Here is a 22,041-nt window from a genome sequence, read left to right on the forward strand (position 1 = left end):
CCTGCGTACCAAATACCATGGCCATTGGATAATGACTAATAGTTTTTTTGCCAGAAAAGCCAAGTCCACAAAACTTAATTAGGCGAAGTCTGGGCAATCTGCCTAGGCAGAGCTTGCCAAAACAAGGGAACTGGCCAAGGAGTCATTGTTAGGTTGGTCTATGATTTAATCCATGGCTCAAAAGCTTTGAAAAGCTTTACTTTCAAACTTAATCTTCAATAAACTGATATGATACACAGTGACTATTAGGAGACTATTAGTCCAGCAGAAAGGACTTTTAACCCTTCAAATAATTTTTTATTTTATATAATTTTAGGGCATTTTCACACATCTAATTAAATTGCTCTGGTCTTTTGCACTTTTGCCTCGGTTTGGAGTGTTTTCACACAGGGAAAAATTAAAGCGCATCAAAATACATCACAACAAACCACGTGAGAACGTTCTCTCTGCTTATTGGTCAGACCTGTGTTCTGGACTAGTGCATTTTCCTGTGCAGTTTAACATTGAGCAATGGCAGAGATGGCATTTGGTTATAGCTGTAGTTTATATCTGGTCAATATATCAGCTTCAGCTACACCAGTTTAGTTCCAAGTTGTGGAGTACATCTTATAGTAGGGTGATATCAAGATTGAACCTCTCTAGAGTTCATTTAGAATTGGAGACCACTTCCTCTCAAGGTCTCGTACTCACACTTGCCCAAACGAATCGCACCAAAACGAGCAAAAGCAATCAAACAAAAGTGAACCAGAGTCAGATTTAAACTGATTAAAAAGCGCTGGTGTAAAAACGGCCTTTGTTTCATGCTTAATAACCAGTTAATAAACTGGTTAAAATAGATAATACTGATGATACCAGCATTAAAAATGTGCCCATTTTCACATTCAATTTAACAGTGAAAACAATGGAAATATAGCTGCATTCAAAAGCCAGAGACCACAGAACTTTTGAAGAGATCTCTGTTAGTGGATAATAATAGCTTGTAACCTCTATGAGCCCACAAGATGTTGAAAATTCAGTCCTGCCGCGTATCAATCAATGATGAAATAGTGAGCATTTAGCCCTTTATATTGCCCTCATTAAGGCGGCAACCTTCCAGATGTTGACACCCCCATTAATGGCAGCGGAGACATAGGAAGCAGAAAACTGTAATTGAGTCCTTTCTACTCTGCCTGCTCCTTACTAAACTCTGCCTCCACACATTTGTTAAATGTTGAAGAGATAGGGGGAGACCAGCACATATTGAGGAGGCATATCAATTTTAATTAATTTTAACTCTAAATGTGCCTCAACATAAAAACCTTATTCAGTTAAAGTACCACAAGCTTATACAGGGTCTGTGTTTGACAAAGATGTGCATTCTGGCTAACTAGCTAATGTTGTAGTCCGCTTTCCAAATACAGAAAACAGTAAGCAATAAATTCATATTTGAAAAGACCAGTCTCTCAATTCTGGTCCAGGGAATAGAACTGATAGCCCTCTGGTCCACTGGGCTGAACCAGTGACCTTCTGGTCCAGGGGATTGAACCAGTGGAATTCTGTTCCAGGGTACGGCAAGGTACCCAACCTTTAGGCCACAACTTTCCCATGAAATTAAAGGGTCTATAAACTACATGAACAAACAAAATTTCAGAGTTGCTTGGGTCCCAGTAAATGTGGCATTTATACTATGAGGCTTCAGCGGGGCCAACAGTGTGTTTGTGTATTCCTTGGTGTATATCAGTCCCAGCATGCCTTGCCTCTGTTTCCCCCCTTGCTCATCTGCTCCTTATCACATTTCAGCTTCATTAAAGCGAGCGAGGGGGAAACTAAACAGTAGCCAAATGTTTTTGTAACTTATGATAATTTTGTCCTTGCGTAAGTATTTTATAATGTAAGATTTGCCCCTGCAATTGACCATGTAATTGAATCCTGTGACTCAAGCTGGTGTGCAAGCGTGGTGGCGTGAACGGTTGGCAAACAGCTTCGCCACGCTTGGCCAGCACCCGCTCCTCATCGGCTGAACCTCGGCCAAATTTCTTCTGTTCTGCCGCATGCTCGCTCCTCGCAGAAGAAGTGAGGGAGGGAGGTAGGGAGGGAAGGAGGGAGAGAGGGAAGCTGCCTGAAAGGGTGGGGTGCTGTGGAGCAACAGTAAGGGTGAGAGACTAACAAAGCCGCCCGCTGTGAACCGCAGAGCAACTTGCAGTGGAGCAAACGCTGTCGCCATGGCAACAGGAAAAGCTAAGGAATGACCCTCGATGCCCGTCAGATTCTTTGATTAAGGGAACACGCAGTCGACAGAGGATGAATGAAAGAGGATGCGAAATGGCCAATGTGATCGGCATACCTTAAAACATTGCGGGTGTGTGTGTGGGGGGGGGGGGGGCTGCAGACTCTGCAGAGGTAAAACACAGAACATGCAAAAAGAGCAAGAAGCAACTTATTCGCTAAGAGGAGCTTCCTTCCCAAAATAGTCCAGAGGTCCAAAGAAGAACTGACCCAACACAGCCTTCACATGATCTTCTCTAACATTAATATTCTGATATCACTGTGTAATTATGTAGAGCTACATATTAAATCAAACACGTTCTGTATGTGGGACACTCAATGCTGCAACCATTGATAATAAAAAATCAGGACATTCCATTAAATATTTAGTTTTATTTAAGAAATATGGGTATCAATATCTGATCTTCTTATAAACAATATCTATATCTAAAAGTTAGGACACCCCGTTGTCCTAATAGCTCATATTTTCCCTATGGCTGAAATAACTTCAATTTGACATTTTCTATAATCATCTACCAGTCTCTGCTATCGACTAGTGATTTCGACTAACCACTCAGTGATTTCAATCTGGGCTTTGACTTGGCTATTTCAGAACTCTCCATTTCTTACTTTTGAGCCATTTCTTAGTGTATTTACAGGAATCTTTAGGGTCATTGTCATGTTGCATGGTCTGCCTCCACTAATTCAACTTCAGTTTTTGGACAGGTCTAATGTGCGAGGTCTAATAAATGTCTAAGGTCTAATCATTTCCTCAAGCACTTTATGTTTAATAATGGTAGCTTCATGTTAGCTTGAACAATAACTTCAACAAATGAGTATGGTAGTCATATTCCTAAAGGAACTAAGGACATATCATTGAGGGTACCACTACAGTGCCAAGCAAAGAACCACATCCCATTTTTTTTTAATGTGTACATATACAGTCAATGCTTAGTTTATTGCACATAGGTCTATTCATAGGTCTTCCACGAGTACGATCAAAGGAAGGCGTCTTACAGTGCTAATGTTACTGATTACTGCGGTCAATTGCAACAGTGTTATGTTTTTCTTGTAAATTATACTTCAGATTCAGTGTATTTTGGTCATGCCACAACACTACCTGGATTTATCAAGGGAATGGCACACAAACATTTATAAGCTGTATCTAAACGGAATAGCTACAGTCACGGATCCCATTTGACTATTATTTCTTTATTTCGCCATCCTAAGCATCTTTAATACATTAATGTGGACAGATTTCAATACATAAAGTTTCAATACATAAAGTTTCAATACATAAAATACAATGATGTCCAGTAACCTATATGGGTGTCATCCACACAACAGACCATTATTTATATGGGCTGGGCTTCTCCAAGAGACACGATGGCCAGAAAATTAGAGCCAGCATCTATGTGAGTGACCATAGATTCAAAAGTGTTACACACTGACTCTCTCTCTCTCTCTATCTCTCACTCACTCGGTCCCTCACTCTCTAATCTAGACCTTGCCCTCAGCTCCTCCTCCAGCAGCCATTAATCCACCCGCTCCTGAAATAATGGGCTATGTTTTAATTATGACACAGCCATATGCTACCGAGTGCACCATGCATGTATGAGCTCTGTCACCATCCAATCTAATCGCCCCCCTGAAAATGGATCGCTGTAGCCATGTCCCATCACCTCAATCAGCGGCTGAGGGTTTATTAGGGAACTTTACTAATGAGGATTTGCAGGGGCGGCAGTGCTTGAAGAAAGCCTGAAAGCAGTGGGTGAATAATAAAGATGGCTGCGAATGCATTGGAAAACCTCGCAGCAGGAGAGAAAGCTGTACTCAAAAGGTGCTTTATGCAGCAGAGAAATGCTGCTATAAATAGCGTTTCAATTCTCTGAACTGTTGCTTTTAACAGCGGCTAATCTAAACCCTGCTCCAAGGCTAAAGCTCATCTGAACCAAGCTCAACAGGCCACTTCCGCTTACTTGTGGTCCACCAATCATACTTGTATCTCGACTCTTTTCTTTCTGGACACAAAACCAGTTTATCATGCATTCACTTCTGAAGTCTAATCATGACTTCCAGATAGGGCCTTGGCAGCAGTTTTCTTCACGCAGTGCCCAGTTCCACCTCGTTAAAAATCTCTGTGGCTGACACAAATATCTAATCTCCTTACATTAGAAAGTGATAAGAAGCTGATGCTTGAAATCCATCACCAAACCAACACATTTTGGGAGGTTTCATCTCTTTTTTGGAGGTTATTGGGAAGGGTCTATTTCTCAGCAGCACAACAGAATATAATATTCATGTTTAACCCATCTGTGGCAGTGAGAACACACACCCAGAGCGGTGAGCAGCCACATCAGCACCTAGGGAGCAACTGAGGGTTAGGTGCCTTGCTTTACATTTACTAGTAGGCCACAGTTGCCTCTATTTAGACCACAACTGACCCCATGCTCAGAGTCACCGCAGCTATGGATGCTGGTTCTGAGGATGGAGTCAGCACCCTTACCTGTCCTAAGCCCACTTCTTAACCATTTAGACCAATGCTGCCTGATTTAAGCCATGGCTGGACCCTTTACGCCAGGTTGAACCCTGTAAGGATTCAATTAAGGATCTTACCTCAGAAGTCTTGTTCTAGGACAAAACTATTCATTGGTATAGGTCATTTACAGTATATAAAGATTTTTTAAAAACAATTTAAAAAGATCATATACACTCACACATCATTTACAAAAATAATGGTTATATTTTGATGGAAACAAAAGATCCTATGTGCTTATACACAGATTCATGTAACTACTCAGTAACTACAGGGACTTCTGTACAAACTGGTGGGGCTATTCTTTGGTAATAGAAGTTTGTAATAACACTTTCAGCCCACCGTCGGGCCATAGGCTGTTTAAGGGGTTAAAATAAGAACTTTCTTAAATTAGTTTTTAAGAAAAGTCCTAACAAAAAATCTATGTCAGATTCATGATGTGTTTTTAAACTGCCAAACTGTTCACAGCTCTGCTCTTATAATGACAGTTCCCATTGTCCTACTAAATTAGCCAATTCCCAAAAATAAAACATTGGTTAATTTCAGAATCTTTGTGAAAACTGTGTTGAATTTAACAAATTTTGTGATTAAAAATATCCTTTACCAGCTTTATTAACAAATTTGCCTCAAAAAAATATTTTAGGATAACTGGGTTGAAAAAGTGATCGGTCCTCTGATTTAATACTTCGTAGTCCCACCTTTTCTTTAATTACATCCATCAGTCTGTTTGGATATGTCTCTACCAGCTTTGCATATCCAGATTGGGAAATATTTGCCCACTCTTCCTTGCTGAATTGTTTGAGTTCATTTAAATGTCATGGTGAGGGGCAATGGACTTAGGTCAGAGCGCTGACTTGGCCACTCAAATTCCTTTTCCCATCCTTGTCCCTGTTGTGCTGGAAGGTGAACAGATGGCTGCATTTTTTCCTTTCCTTTCAATCCTGACCAACTACCCAGTCCCTGCTGAAGACAAAAAATACACCCCACAACATGATGCTAGCACCACCATGCTTCACAGATGGTATGGTGTATTTAAGGTGGGGTATGCTCGTTAACCATTAAACTCAGAGCTCAGTCCAACAAGTTCCACTGTGGTCATATCTGACCTTAAAACCTTTTAAAACCACACTGCATGAGAATGCGCTGTGATTTTTGGCAGAGCACAAACAGGACTGGCAGTTTTTCAGAGGAGGCTTCTTTCTAGCTACCCTGCAATGGGCAAAGGCAGCTCTGTGTAAAGGTTGTGATATTGCTGTCACAGACTTACCAGTCGCATTCAGACATATAAGTCCTTTAAAGTTGCCACTGGCCTCCTGGTAGCCAGATCAGTTTTCACCTGGCTCAGTCATCCAGTTGAAGGTAAATCTTTTTTTTTGTATAATTTTGCTAAGTAGTGCCACATTCTGAGAGCCCCTTTTGAAAGCACTTTTCTACCCATGGTGAATTCTTCATATTACAATGCACTATTAGAAGTGGAGTCTTCTAGGAACAACTGGTTTTACTCTATAGTAATCACAACCACTACAATTGAGGTTAAGTGGGGGGCAATTAGCCTGATGTATGATTTGAAAATTTATAATGGTTATGCTGAGGGGCTGATCACTTATCCAAACCACGTATTTCGCTAATTAAAATCTGAATAATTGCTGAGATTTTGTTTTAGTTTTTTTTTTTTTTTTTTTACTTTGATGTTGAGAGTTAGAATATGTTCATACTGCTGGAAAATGTTTCATAAATTTTCATTTTAAGAGAAATTCCTGTTTCACACTTCCCCAGTTCCTCTTATAGAATCACACCCCTCATTTGCATGTGCCTGTTGGGAGCCTGCAAGGCTGTAGGGTGTCCCATTTCTTTAAATTTCCCCAACAAGGGTGCCCCTATGAGCACTTGATGCGCCCCTCTCATAAGTCTGCATTAGATCACACTTTTGTTAAGGTAATTACCTAGCCTCCTCGCTCAAAACAATAGAAAAATGGAGAAGAAGAAACTCTTTGAGTGAAAGAAGAATCTATTATCTTTTTTTTTTTTTGTTTGTTTCAAGACTGAAATGGTTTTAAGGGGGTCATGTATCTGCAAATTCTGAAGTTAGGAGAAAAAGCCCTGTTTAACTGGCTGTAGTGATCTTAATATTTTACAACCCCTGAAATGATTCTCTGCCACTGAACATTTCTCCATTTGAGCAGCAGCACAGTGAAAATAACAGAAACTGTGGCGTTTCAGTAGCAGGGACGCATGCAGGGGAAAGGACATTGGAGGCGAGGTGTCCCAATTCTACTCCGAACTCTCCAATGTCTTAAACACTCACACCCCGGCAACTTCATAAAAGTGCACATCCAGGAGGTTTTTATTTTTCAGGCCGGAAAAACATTTGCTTTTTTCAAAGTAGTGGAACCTTTTTTGTCTAACATGATGGATTCCTCAAGTAGTAGCAGCAGTAGCAGCAGCAGCAGCAGCAGCAGCAGCGATTAGGAATTTATCATTTTACTTGCTGCAGCTAAACGACGCAAACACTGGGTTCACTCCACTCTACAAAAAAGACAACACAATGACTTTCACCACCTGTAACGAGCTATTCCAAAGGTATTTCTGTATATGTGTTTGTGTGTGTGTGTGTGTGGGGGGGGGGGGGGGGGGGGGGGGAGGGGAGTGTTGTGCTTCGGGTGGTTACATGGTCCTGCCTCTGGTGGTTACATGGCTGTTTGTCACTCTTCAGTCTTTACAGCTGGTTCAAAAAGACACTGTCGCAGAAATGCTCCATTTTCCAGACAGCAGTAAGTTATCAATTCTGGTTTAAAACCAGCAGTGAACAGGGATTCAAACCCGAGATGTATGAAGGAATGTCACTGCAGCATTATAAAAAAAATAATAAAAATTAATATATCTGCCAGGAATGACACGTTATAAGAACAGTCAGTGAAGGTGAGTACATCCAGTACTACGAACACAGTGATTGGACCAGATCGGTATTTGATTGTCAGAATTATTATTCATCATTTTGGAGCAGAATTCCTTATATGTGACTGTACACACTGTATAAAAAACTGTAGTAAATATGTATAAAGGGAAAACTAATCTAACAGCAGTTCATTTGTGTATGGTGGATCTGTTGTCTGTGAACCAGCTCGATTCTGGAACAAACGCTGGATACAATTCAAGCAAACTCCAGTAAACACACCCTTGTGTCGCTCCTCCTTACCCTCTCAAGGATGATGTGGGACATGGTGGCATTGGCGTCGACGATGATGGTGGCGGTCTTGTCGTCTCGGATCTCTTTGAGGAGGGGGGTCGGGTCTTGGCTGTCATCCAGCATGCGTACCGAGAGGGTTTCCTTGGAGATGAGAAACTGTCGCAGTAACACCTCCAGGTTTAATAGGCCTGTTGAACAGGGACACACACATACACACAGACACACACACACACACACACACACACACACACACACACACACACCAAACCAACAAATGTGAGGCTTAAGGCTGTTTTTGTCACAACAAGCAATATTTCAGCCCCGTCTCTTCAGGAAGCTAAAATGTATTTTTGCTTTATGACTGCATTATTATGAGAGTAGTAATTCATACAGCATTCCCAGTCCAAACAAACAGTAATCCCAAAGCCATTTTTGTTCAATATGTCCCAGGACCATTTGCCTGCAACAGCCACCTCAGTCCTGGTAACATAGTAAAATAAAGTATAGTAGATATCCACTTACCCAATCAGCCATAACATTAAAACCATCTGATATTATTAGGTCCCCCTTGAGCCTTGTGCTCTGACCCATCGAGGCATGGACTACACAAGATCTCTACACACAGAGTCCTGTGGTATTTGGCAACAAATTCCTTAAATCCTGTGAGTGAGGATCGCATCAGTCAGACTTAGGTGCCCATGACCCTCGGCAGTCGGCAGTTCACGGTTGGTAGGTACTGACCACTGCATACCAGAAAAACCCCACAAGACCAGCCTGATGTTTTGGAGATGCTCTCAGACCCAGGCGTCTAGACATCAGAATTTTAGTTCTTGTCAAAGTGGCTCAGATCCTAACGTTTGCCCATATTTGGGCAGTGGTTATTTTGAGCGCCAGGCTATCGATAACAGGATTGTGGGTTCGATTCCCGGGCTCGGAAAGCTGCTTTTAAGTGTAAGCATCTTCAAGAACTGACTGTAACTTCCTGCCTAATGTGTATATCCCATCACTGTCAGTGATTCTAATGTTATGGCTGATCGGTTATTGGACCATTTTATATCATTAAACTGCAATGATTTCTGTACTTTGTTCACTCCAGTTCTGAGTGGCAACCATTTTTTCCATCTGACACCAAAGAATCAAGAGGTCATTCTGTATTGCCTCGTCATTTTGAACAGTCAAAACGAAAGATGCTACTGTCGGGTTGCGTCCCATCTGTTTTGACCACTCAGAACAAAGCGTTTATGAAATGTCGATGGCAGGGGGGTTTGGAGGACGTGGTCAGAGCAAAACAGCAGATATTCTCTTAGGATCTTCTAAGTTTAATCATCTCTGGGTGCTAAACATGACGTCTTTACTTGTGCTTAGTTTCATAAAGACGCGTTATCCTCAGGCAAACGTGTTTGTTGTAGTTTATGTCTTTATGTACTGACCTCTTGCACAATGTAGCGTGACATATGTCTGCTTTCTGAACAACACGTCTGCTTACTTCCGGCTAGTGCCTGTCAACTGCATCCAGACATCTGATCTCCTCATTTGCTTTGGCATATTTGTACACAGTGTTATTACAAATAACCCCCCCCCAAAAAAAAGTGGCTGTAGCAGGCATTTTCCATTGAAACACTAAGGGAACAACATCTAGGGGGTTTTACCTGTGCTGTTCCAATGAAATGGTGGTCAAGTTAGCCGACACATGAGCGTGTTAGAGAAACAGGAAAGACCACTGCCTACCTGCACAAGTAAGACAGACGAGGACCAGGATGCCGAAGGTAAAATGGAAGCATCATGTGACCACAACTACTGTACGGTAACTGAGCCCACTGCAGTCGATCTTTAATGCCACATCCTCATCTGTCTGTCTGACCTGTGCAGGAGGACAGTATGCTCACACGTCGGCTAATGTGATAGCTGAAACTGAACAGGTAAAGCCCTTTTTCTTAGATGTTGTCCACTTTGTGTTCCGATGAGATATTTGGGAGAAAATGTCTGATATACACCTTGGAGTGCTTGGTGATGATGAATTTCTCCTTACAAACATTAATTGTCCACTTTGCCTTGAGCTTATCATCAGCTGGAAAAGAGTGAGATCTTAAGGCTGAGAACTGAGCTGAGGATGGGCAAGGAGGTATGGAAAAAAAACTTTTCCTGTAGCCAACTTGGCTAGCCAGCTAGTTTGACTTGCTAATGTCGCAAAGTGAATAAAAACAACAGTTGAATGATCAAACAACAAAAAAACAATAGCACTAAATAACCATATATATGTACATAGAAATAACTGTATGTCCAAAATTTATAAAAACTGATGAAACAAGAGAGAACATCAGATATCTAGATGCAGGTAACATGTGCTAGCCAGTAGTAAAGTTGTGTGATGTGTTTTTCCGAAAGCAGGCATTCATGATGCTACATTGTGTAAGAGGTCCATTGAAGTGATAGTCTTGTTTCATTGTTAGGCTTGAAAAAATGAAAGTCTTTAAAATGAAAGTCTTTGATTTTCCATGGTATACTGCCAAACTAACCTCATATTATGCATCTGAAAATACATCAACATAATTTGGAGTTGATAGCGGAATCAACAAATTACATTTCAATTATAGCCAATTTTGAAAAAAACGCCTTTTCAAAGATCAAAATATGTGTCTGAACACAACATGCCTGTTGTTAGAAATGGAAAACAGTGGCTGTGGCTCTGTAGCAGGGCTGTTTATTGACACAGCCACTGTAAAACAGCTATATACAAGGTAAAATGCACTACAAGTTTCTAAAAATCAGCTTTGAGTTACAGCTGGCAATGTTACAAATCTTACAGGGCTGCTTGTAGCAGTAATTCAAGGTGACTGTACTTGTGGTATGATCTTGGAGATCCACACCAGTCGTCTGGGGCTTCATCAGTCCGTTTGGAAACAGAACAGCTTCAAGAGCATTCCAGCAGTACAGTCACCTTGAATTACTGCTATTAGAAAATTCAATGACCTGGATGATTGAAAACCTTCACAGAGGAATGCAGTAAGAGCAGGATAAACTGGGTGGACACTCATCCAGGTCTGTGAAGCGAAATAGTCTGATTCACTGCACTGACATACATGTGTCCTTTATCACTGCTTACAGAAAGCCTTCTAAAATACTTATTATTATTATGGTCAAATTTGTGACGTTACAAGTAAAGTTCACTTCTCTGCAAATGGGACTTCACAGAACATAGCTGCAAGGTTTTGATCTAACAGGGGCAATTTATAACAAGTTATAAAATATTAAGGTTTATTAGAGCTTATTCATTTTTAATGGAGTATTCTTTCTCAGAGCAATGCCATAAGAAATGAACTGTAAAAGTGTAAGGTATACCTAGAACAATGTATTTCCTGATGGTAGCATAGAAAGCTTGTGCAATGGTCCCTAGTTCCAGGCAGTAGCTAGACTGTTGCTACATGGTTGCTAGGTAGTTGCTGGGTGCTTACTATGGTGCTTCTATGTGGTTGCTATAGTTTTGCTAAGTGGTTTCTTGATGGGTGTTATGGTGCTGCTAGCACTGCTACTTAGTGGCTGCTACAGTATCCCAGGTGGTTGCTATGGTGTATCAGGAGGGTGTATGCTAACAAATGCTAAGTGTATGTGCATGGCATGAGTTCGCAGAGAAAAATGAGAAACTTTGCGATGCATAACCATAAAAAGGGAAGATTTTTATTTGGGAAATTTTGGAATTAATTTTTATACTTATATTTTCTAATTATTTAGGTACCAGTATATTTTTGCACAAACTAGGAACGATCAGAAAAACAATGAAGATAAAAGACACCCCCCCCCCCCTAAAAAAAAAACAACAAAAAAACATCTGGCTACAAAACACAGGAGGCAGTGAAATCCTTAAACTGCAATGAATGAATGAATAAATAAATAAATTAATCAAATCAACATAAAAAAGTAGGATCGTTGATTACCGCAGAGGCCAGAATTACCAGCGTGTGTTTGTTTTCTGGCGAGCAGAGGCGCTGATAGCAGCTGTTGCTGTGGTCCTTTGTCCTCGGACTCATTGGATTCTAATGGCTTTAGCTGCTGCCTTCACACAGCAGTACCAGCAGCCTTAGAGGCACAGCTACAGCGGTCCAGACTGTAACCGCTTTTACTCGCCGAGTTCCTTGGCAGATCTTTGATGAGCCTGGACCTCTTTCGGTTGTCTGTCTATTAAGCTGTGCATGGCAACACATGCAATTTCACATTGCATGCACTACATTAGCCAGCACATGGCTATGCTGCTAGCCTGAGCAGCTCCACTCATTGCTCTCCAGCCAAGCAGAAGAAGGATGGCACACAGGCGCGCTGGCAGGCCGGCCTGCACTCATGAGAATGGAAAATGGGAAAACATCTCTTGAATTTGTTTCCACATAGTTTGCTGGGGGCGGTGCAGGCTTGGAGGTAGGGGAGAGAGGCGTGCCCAGGTCCAATTACAAAGTCTCGATTTACTAAGTGACACTTGATGTGCTGAATTTAACATTTTGAAAAAATATACAAAATTTAATAGAACTACTTCTATCATTGCATCTACCATTACTTCTATTTCTACTATTCCTACTTCTACTACTCTTACTGCTCCTACTTTTACTACTACTACTAATAATAACCATAATAATAAAAGCAGTAGTAATAACAGAGTAATAATAATAATTATTATTCTAGGGTGGTACTTCTGCTACTAAAACCTGCTTCTTCTATTCCAACGTCTACTACTCCTACTACTCCTACTTATACCATGGCATCTACTATTACTTCTGTTTCTACTACTCCTACTACTAGTACTACTACTACTGCTACTGCTACTGCTGTCCTACTTCTACCCTACTTCTACTGCTATGTCTACTTACTTTAGGCATTTTAGCAGTTTACATGAAGCTGTTTGGTAGGGTGAAGAGAGGGGACCAGACTATGTGGGGTAAAATGCCAAGCAAGGCGACCTAAATCATACACATTATGCTACAACTTGCTTGACATAAAAGGGAAATTCCAATAGTCCTTCTACTTCTCCAGCTACTAATCCTACTCCTCCTTACTACTTTCACTACTATGACTACACCTAATAATAATAATAATAATAATAATAACCACCAATATTATTGTAGGGTGTTTTATGGTTATGATCTCACATTTAAGTGTAATAACTATAATTATAAGGGACAGAAAATGACTAATATTACACTAGAAGATCATTATTAACTAGGTAATGTTATACTTTCAATTACTATTCAAGTACATTCAGTAGGTTAAACCTCATGTTGGTTTAAGGTAACAGAGACTGGTTACCAGCTCACCATTACTTTATATTACTATATATATAGAGAGAGGTGTACAATACTACTTGATTAATAATAGAGTGAGAGAGATACATGTATTATTATTATTATTATTATTATTATTAATATTATTATTGTTATTATTATAGTGTTTGAATGTCATGAAATCAGTGTTGTTCAGATGTTCAAAATGTCCTGCGTTAAATATTCACATGCATATTGCCCACCCCTACCTGGGCTCACACCCGTGAGGTGGTAAAGCTGAGTGTGGCTGTGTGGCTGAAGAGGCTGGGGTTGCTCTGTAGGGAGTCTGCTAAAGTGAAGTGAGCTTTGTGGGTTGTGGGTTAGATGCAGTGAGGGCTCATTGACATGGAAGCCACAAAATCCCCCCATCACACTGAAACTCTGATAAAAGCACCTCTGCCATTCAGCTCCAGCAGCCACTCATCTGCTAACATTCTCACAGCAGGGAGACTTATAGTAGGCCTTTCCAGTACATCTCTGTCATTTACAATACACACACACACACACATATGCTGAATCTACTGGACTAATAAGTAGTTCATAAGCAAAGGGAGCTTAATGAATAGCTCATTAATTAACACTGTGCAAGTTACAGACCTATATCGTCACACACTCGCCTCAAACCAGAGTTGCTAATTAATCTTAAACAGACCTGCTTCTGTGGTTTCTGACACTGTTCCTATTAAAAAACTAAAGAGATGTACAGGCATAATTCAGACTGTAAGAAGGCTGCTATTACTGCGTTTAGCTGTATGAGATAGCTATGAGACAAACATAGGGTAAAATGTAACTTGACCCTTTTATGTAGTTAAACATTAGGGCTGCACAAGCATCGTTTCAGCACCATCATGGCAATGTGTGCATGCGCAGTAGTTACGTCGCAGACTGTGCAATGTCACGTACGGCAACTTAAATCATTAACATAATGCTACAACTTGCTTGATATAAAAGGGTTACTTTCCACTGTTCCATGACATATTTACCAGATGCAGATCATATCCACCCAAGATCATTTACTTTACTCCAATATTGGACAGACAGAGGGCATTATTAACCACTTAACACTAGGGGTGTATTACTCAGTAACTACAGGGACTTCTGTGCAAACTGCTGGGACTAATCTTTGGTAATAGCAGTTTGTTATGACACTTTCAGACTGTTGGTGGGCCCTAGGATATATAAGGGGTTAATATCGCCGTCAACATTATCCGTAAAATCCCTGTATATTTAATATTGCAGTGTAAGTTTGTTCCAATATCGTGCAGCCCTAATAACTATCTTCTCCTATTCCCACAGCTGGTGACTTTTTCATACTTAGACAGACACTTTATTAATCAGTTTATACATCATAGAATTCACACCTATCATATTTTAACTTTTACATAGAGTACATAAACAACAGAGAGAACTAGTCAGGCTGAAGTACAGCTTCCACACGGTGGCGTTAGTTTTAACACAGTGTCACAACTAAGTCTGCCCAAACGAACAAGACATACCCTCTCAAAATGACTTTAGATACTTTAAATACTTTTATATTTACTTATTTACTGCAATGTATGTATATGATATAAGTCATATAAATACTATACATTACATACATGTAACATGTCTCTGTCTTGCCCTTGTACTTTTCTTTCCTTGCTGTGCTCATTAGCACATGGCTCTGTTTTGTGTTCTTGTCTCTGCCCTATCCCCCGCCTAGTCATTAGTGTTCCCACCTGTGTCTCCTTTGTAGCCCTGCCCTCTCGTTATCCTCCCAAGGTGTTCCTGATTGTGTCTTGTGCTCTTTTACCCCTGTGTTTGCTCTGTTCCTGGTCTGGCACTGTGGATGTTTCTGTTGTGTGTGCTCCGTGTTCAGCATTATTTTGGTTTCCTTCGGCTTTGTATTTCTGTCATTTAGGCTTTCTTGCTTTGTGCTCTGTTTTGTTAATTTAATTTATGTTTTGGGGTTTTGTTGCTTTTGTGTTTCTCCATTATGGAAATAGCTCTTCTTATTAGTTCTGTAAGTTTAGTTTTAGACTCTTTTAAAAGGTCTAATAAAGAAAAGTTGCACTTGCATCCTGCCTCCACACCCTAAATGCTACAATACATTACTATTCATTACAGTTGTATGTTTTTTTTACTGGTCTAAATCTGCTTCCAGAGGAGCTCTGGTGAAAGTTAAACTGATCAGCATATAGACTCAGAGCTTTCTGTGAGCTCCTGCATCTATATCCAAGAAGCTGCCTTTACTGCTAGATGCACTGTGATTTGTTTTAGAGCTTATCTGGAGCACGGTTTAAATCAGTTAGTGCTTATTATTGATTTTTCCAACCAGAGAAACAATTAAAAGTGAGTGATGTATGACTTATGTTCCTGCTCATGTGTTTTCCTCTTCTAAATGAGTTTCTGACCCTAGCAAAATAAAAATCTATCAAATTTTGGCTTTGATAGATCATGTTCATTACACATCAAGTAACCGCAGCAACATCAGTGAGGTGTCACATTATTAATAGAGAAAAGTATATAAAATAGCTGAAGCCGTGGCCACTCATGCATCACTCATGCACTTAGCAAAAAAGGCTTCTATATAGTACTGAAAATGGGTTCTTTGGCTCATTACATATTCATTTGGTTCTATAACAGTTTCTTTTTGGTGCTATACAGAATAGATAAAAGAATGCAGATTTTGTTCCTTGTATATGAAGAGCCAAATCAGCTATTAAATCTTTCATACATTCATGGGTGGGAGGGCCTAATGTGAGTGCAGTTTATGCATGCAGATTACACAATGCTAACAGCTAAATTACAGTTACAGTAGGGAGGGGGAACCTTCCACAAAAAGTTATTTGTATATATATATATATATATATATATATATATATATATATATATATATATATATGATCTTCAACATTCTTTACAGACATTCCTCCAGTCTTCTACAGGATCTTAAAAGCACTGCTTCCAATAAATTGCTCCAAGCAAAAGGTTCTATATATACTGAAAAAGGAAGCTTTGACTTTGACGATTTTCATCCTACTTGGAGCCTTTATAAAATATGCTATGAAGCATCTCATTCATATCCACTATATGTCCAAAATTCTGTGGACACCCCTTCTAACAAATGCACATGTGCTAATACATACACAGTTAGTCTAAATTCCGTAGACAAGTATAGCCAATGGAATAGGCCTGGAGCAGATAAACCTAAACCCAGTGCCAACCCAATGGCACCATGCCTAATGCCAGGTATGAGCTAGAGGGGTATAAAGCCCTCCAGCATTGCGCTGTGGAGCACTGTGTTCTCTGGAATGATGGTGGGTGCTCTATCAAATTCTTCTGGGATGATCATCCAACATCCTGACCTCACTAATGCTGTTGTAGTGAATGCAATCAAATCACCCAGCAATGCTCCAAAATCTAGTAGAAAGCCTTTCCTGGACATTAGAGACAGTTACTCCAATAAAAGCAGGATATTTTTGAATACCCTGGATTTCAGAAGAAACAATAAATGAGCAGGTGGCCCAATAGCTCAAGGTGTCCCATTACTTTCTTAAAGCTATTTTGATACACACACACACACACACACACACACACACACACACACACACTTATTACTGTGTTTTTCCATGCTGGTTTTGATGTAATATCAAATTAAAGATGTGTAAGTGCTGTTAATGACTGCTCTGTTTCAGGCAGGTCATTTCATTTCTGCCCATTAGTGCTCCAGGGGCCGTGCTGAGGAGGGCCCGAGCGAAACCTTAACATCAGCTCCTGCTGAAAGGCACAGCAGTCAGCTCTCCATCTGCTAGAGGTGTGTGTGTGTATATATATATATATATATATATATATATATATATATATATATATATATATACACACACACACACACACACACATTCATCCCTCAATTGCCTCATCCCTCACTCCTTCTCTTCTCCTTACACACAAAAAAAGGTATGCTGAAACGGCGGGTGGGGGCTTCCCTTTGTCTTCATGCCTCTAATACCGGCGCACGTCAAAATCCCATTACTCTCCTTATCACCTCAAATTAATGCCTGCCGTCAAATGAGAGAGGACTTTAGAAATAAACAGAGCAAGACAAAGCAGAGAGCCCAATGTCTCTCCTTTTAGAGCTTTCTTTTACAAGCACAGGGAAGAGCTTGGGGCGGTCCAGATGTGCTTCATCATCATTCAAGAGCTGATTCTATCTCTCTATCATGATAAGGATGAAAGAGAAGAGTGCAGAACAACACAACAACAACAATGGTAAGGGAAAAAGTACCATTTTCTACTGATAGTTGCAGATACACTGTGTGCAGAATTATTAGGCAAATGAGTATTTTGATCACATCATCCTTTTTATACATGTTGTCCTACTCCAAGCTCTATAGGCTTGAAAGCCAACTACCAATCAAGTAAATCAGGTGATGTGCATCTCTGTAATGAGAAGGGGTGTGGTCTAAGGACATCAACACCCTATATAAGGTGTGCTTAATTATTAGGCAACTTCCTTTCCTTTGGCAAAATTGGTCAGAAGAGAGATTTGACGGACTCTGAAAAGTCAAAAATTGTGAGATGTCTTGCAAAGGGATGCAGCAGTCTTGAAATTGACAAACTTTTGAAGCGTGATCACCGAACAATCAAGCGTTTCATGGCAAATAGCCAACAGGGTCGCAAGAAACGTTTTTTTAAAAAAAAGGCGCAAAATAACTGCCCATGAATTGAGGAAAATCAAGCGTGAAGCTGCCAAGATGCCATTTGCCACCAGTTTTGCCATATTTCAGAGCTGCAACGTTACTGGAGTATCAAAAAGCACAAGGTGTGCGATACTCAGGGACATGGCCAAGGTAAGGAAGGCTGAAAAACGACCACCTTTGAACAAGAAACATCAGATAAAACATCAGGACTGGGCCAAGAAATATCTTAAGACTGATTTTTCTCTTGATGACTCTTGATGGGTCAAATGGATGAGCCCGAGGCTGGATCAGTAAAGGGCAGAGAGCTCCACTCCAACTCAGATGCCAGCAACGTGGAGGTGGGGTACTGGTATGGAGGTATGGGCTGGTATCATCAAAAATGAACTTGTGGGACCTTTTTGGGTTGAGGATGGAGTGAAGCTCAACTCCCAGACCTACTGCCAGTTTCTGGAAGACACCTTCTTCATGCAGTGGTACAGAAAGAAGTCGGTATCGTTCAAGAAAACCATGATTTTCATGCAGGACAATGCTCCATCACATGCATCCAAATACTCCACAGCATGGCTGGCCAGTAAGGGTCTAAAAGAAGAAAAAATGATGACATGGCCCCCTTGTTAACCTGATCTGAACCCCATAGAGAACCTGTGGTCATGAAATGTGAGATCTACAGGGAGGGAAAACAGTACATCTCTCTGAACAGTGTCTGGGAGGCTGTGGTGTCTGCTGCACGCAATGTTGATCGTAAACAGATCAAGCAACTGACAGAATTTATGGATGGAGGGCTTTTGAGTGTCATTGTAAAGAAAGGTGTCTGTATTGGTCACGGATTGGTTTTTGGTTTTGTTTTTGAATGTCAGAAATGTTTATTTCTAAATTTTGTGTTATATTGGTTTACCTGGTGAAAATAAACAAGTGAGATGGGTATATATTTGTTTTTTATTACATTGCCTAATAATTCTGCACAGTAATAGTTACCTGCACAAACAGATATTCCTCCTAAGATCCTAATCTAAAAAAAAACCCACTCCAACTTCCAAAAATACTAAGCTTTGATATTTATGAGTCTTTTGGGTTGAATGAGAACACAGTTGTTGTTAAATAATAAAAAGAATCCTCTCAAATACAACTTGCCTAATAATTCTGCACACACTGTACTTTTACTTGTACTCTGTCTTTAAGACTTAGAAGTTGCAGTCATCACTGGGACAACACAAGCATGTGGTAACTGTATATTACAGGGTGTCTAAGGGCAAGTTCCAGTTAAAGACCTCAAATACTGCACCTTTCCTTTTCTTAGATTTTCTTGATTTCTTTGTTTGGGTCCACTTATAATATTTCTGTGGGTTTAGGTACCACAAAACAGCCTGGATTCATTTCATATGACTCAGACTATTTTCCAACCCCTTTTTATCCCTTCAGAAATAAACAAGCAGTTTTGTTGCTGGTACTTTAAGACTGATTTATGTAAACGACATCTGTTCTGGTTGGCTGCCCTGGCTGCAATATTCAGTCCAGGATAAACATGGAGCTAAATTACTGCAGGCTGTAAGAGTATGGATGAGAGCAACCACACGCCACTTTCCCATCGTCTGATCGACTACGCCAAATAGAAAATAATAGTGTCATCATGCCTAATAGCTGCTGCGTGGTATTTTGCCCGATCAAGAATAAAGTAAACCTTTCTTTGTAATGTTTATTACTCCCCCAAAGCGAATGAGAGCAAAAGGAGAGATCTGAGGCTTCAGGTCATCCGCAGGGAGGATGAAAATGATCAGCCAGTTAAAACGTGGTCATCTGTGGCAAACACTTCATCACAGGTCAGTTAATGAAGCTAAAGTCAACATTTATAATGTTAACACTCACTCAACATGTGGACGCTGCACTGAACGAGCAGAACCTGGAACATAATGAAAAGCCAAGAAAAGGACTGGTTGCAGCTGGATTTTCCCCTGATTTGTTGGAACATATGTACCAAAACAGCTTTACCTGCCTGTCCCCTGAAGTGATTTTTAATGCCATTATAATAAAATGATAGGGAATAGAATCATCATGGATTTAAATATTAATAATTAATGTAAATATATGTTATAAATGTAAATTAATGAATAAATGTCATTTGTTAATTACAAAAACATACTGTGTAGGGTCGTTTGTCCACTTTGAGAGAAGCATGCTGAAATGACACTCGCCAGATCCTAATTCCTTTATTTCTTTTATATAAGGATGCCGATCATTGACCGGCAATGACATGATATATGACTGTTTGCCTGGGTGGCCATAAGTTTTGCTTCATTTATGCATCTAAATGGTCAAAGACCTGGGAATTTGTATTTACCGGCAGTCAGAGCCACCATTTTCACCCAAAAAGGGGCAGGAGCATTATGCAAAGTACCTTGTAAGTTGCTTCCATTTATATAAGATTATAAAGGTGAGTTAGCCTACTTTCGATCATATGCCATCACAGCTTGTGTTAACCAAAAGTTTTTCAACTTTTATTTATTTGACAAAGACCTATGCTAAATAAAGCCAAGGTGTCCCACATTAGGGAAATTCACCCTGGCTGTGAAGGAAATGGACCCTCATTAATCTTGCACTAGTTTATTAAGTAGTGCTAGAAACACAAATGACCTTGGACACTTCCTCATCATCAACATGCGTCAGCACCGGCCACGCTAAACAAACATGCGAGTGGCAGAGCCATGTTTAAAGCTTCGTACACACAAACTGAATTCTGAATTATAGTAAGTAAAACATCAACCTATTCGTGGAATAATCGTTGCTTAGAAATGTAAGCTTCCTATTAACAAACTTTATTGGGAAAAAATCACAGTGTCCAGTGGCTCATAACTACCACTTGCTTCAATCAGCAAACGTCATCTGTTTAATTTCATTCCACTGTATGTTGCTTAGTATCTCACAAGTCTCTCACAATGCATTCTGCTCAACATTCAGCTGATGTAGTGGGCTACGATGTTTACTGTAAATTACTAGTGCACTGTGGGATATTGTACTGCCCTCAAAATCACATTCCAATTCCACTTTGCTATTCGGACACTCAGACATACTTGTAAGTGACCTAAAATGTAAATAGGGAGCCATTTGGGGCACGGCACCTATGTAAATACCTGTAAATGACCTCACAAAAACAACAATTTGAAAAATGTTGGCTATTACCTGGCCTTAGTTTCCATGTAAGAACTGTATGGACGGGCGAATGAACAACATGCTTTGAGATTTTATCAGTCTTTACATGCTACATTATAGTCTTGTCGTTTAAAACTGTGATGATAGTTTGTTTTTCTGTACTACTGGCCCTTTAATCCTTTAAGGGTCAATTAAAGTGTTTAGGAAGTGGTATAAGCCTACTCCCAAATAACCCTGATAAAACACACACAACTGGTCACCAGCAAAGCAGCTTGCCTTGTATTTTGGACGATGCTGTACTGGCCAAGCATCTTTATTGCACATTGCATTGAGTAATGATAAGCACAATCAATCAATGATAAGCACATATTAATCGCCACAGGCAAGTCATCAATATAATGTACACCAATTCCCACTCTGTTGAGTGATCAATATTTTTAAAAGGCCATTTTTGATCTGTTTAGATCAGAAGTGCCCAATACTGGTCCTGGTAATCTGCCACCCAGGATAGACTCTAGAGCTCTAAGTCTAGACTGGTCTCCAGAGTGAACATCACAGATGTAATGTTCACCACATTTGACAGTGGATGGAAGTTCTATTTGATTTATCTGTATCTTACCAAAAACACTACTTCTACTTCCTTAATGATCCTTCCTTAAGATGCTGTAGCTCTGGGTTTGAAAGCTTTGCCCTACTTTGGTGTATCAGGCTTCACATTTTGCATTATCACCACTGAGTTTTATGAATCTGGCACAACAGTATTATGAATTCTATACATGCCTCTGTACTTCATGATCTATACCATACAGTATGTGCTGCAGCCAATATCTGGCAGATGAGGCAGATCATAGACAGGAGGCTGAGCGGCAGCTGTTTCGAACCACGTCTCTGCACTCTGCTCTCCAGAGGGCGTAGGATTGAAGTATTTTACTTGATCAGCTGTAA

The 22,041-nt window shown here is 40.2% G+C and overlaps 1 protein-coding gene across 2 annotated transcripts in view; it reads right to left on the reverse strand.

The window, feature by feature from the left end:
- The window catches only part of grik4 (glutamate receptor, ionotropic, kainate 4), a 510,448-nt gene that overhangs the window by 148,184 nt on the left and 340,223 nt on the right, over positions 1-22,041 (reverse strand). For both annotated transcript variants that reach the window (XM_072692120.1, XM_072692119.1), the window contains exon 8: positions 7,977-8,155. In XM_072692120.1, coding sequence (XP_072548221.1) covers positions 7,977-8,155 — 179 coding nt within the window. The remainder of the gene's footprint in view (positions 1-7,976; positions 8,156-22,041) is intronic.

The sequence above is a fragment of the Salminus brasiliensis genome, chromosome 11 (assembly GCF_030463535.1).
Source record: "Salminus brasiliensis chromosome 11, fSalBra1.hap2, whole genome shotgun sequence".
NCBI classification, from domain to species: Eukaryota; Metazoa; Chordata; class Actinopteri; order Characiformes; family Bryconidae; genus Salminus; species Salminus brasiliensis.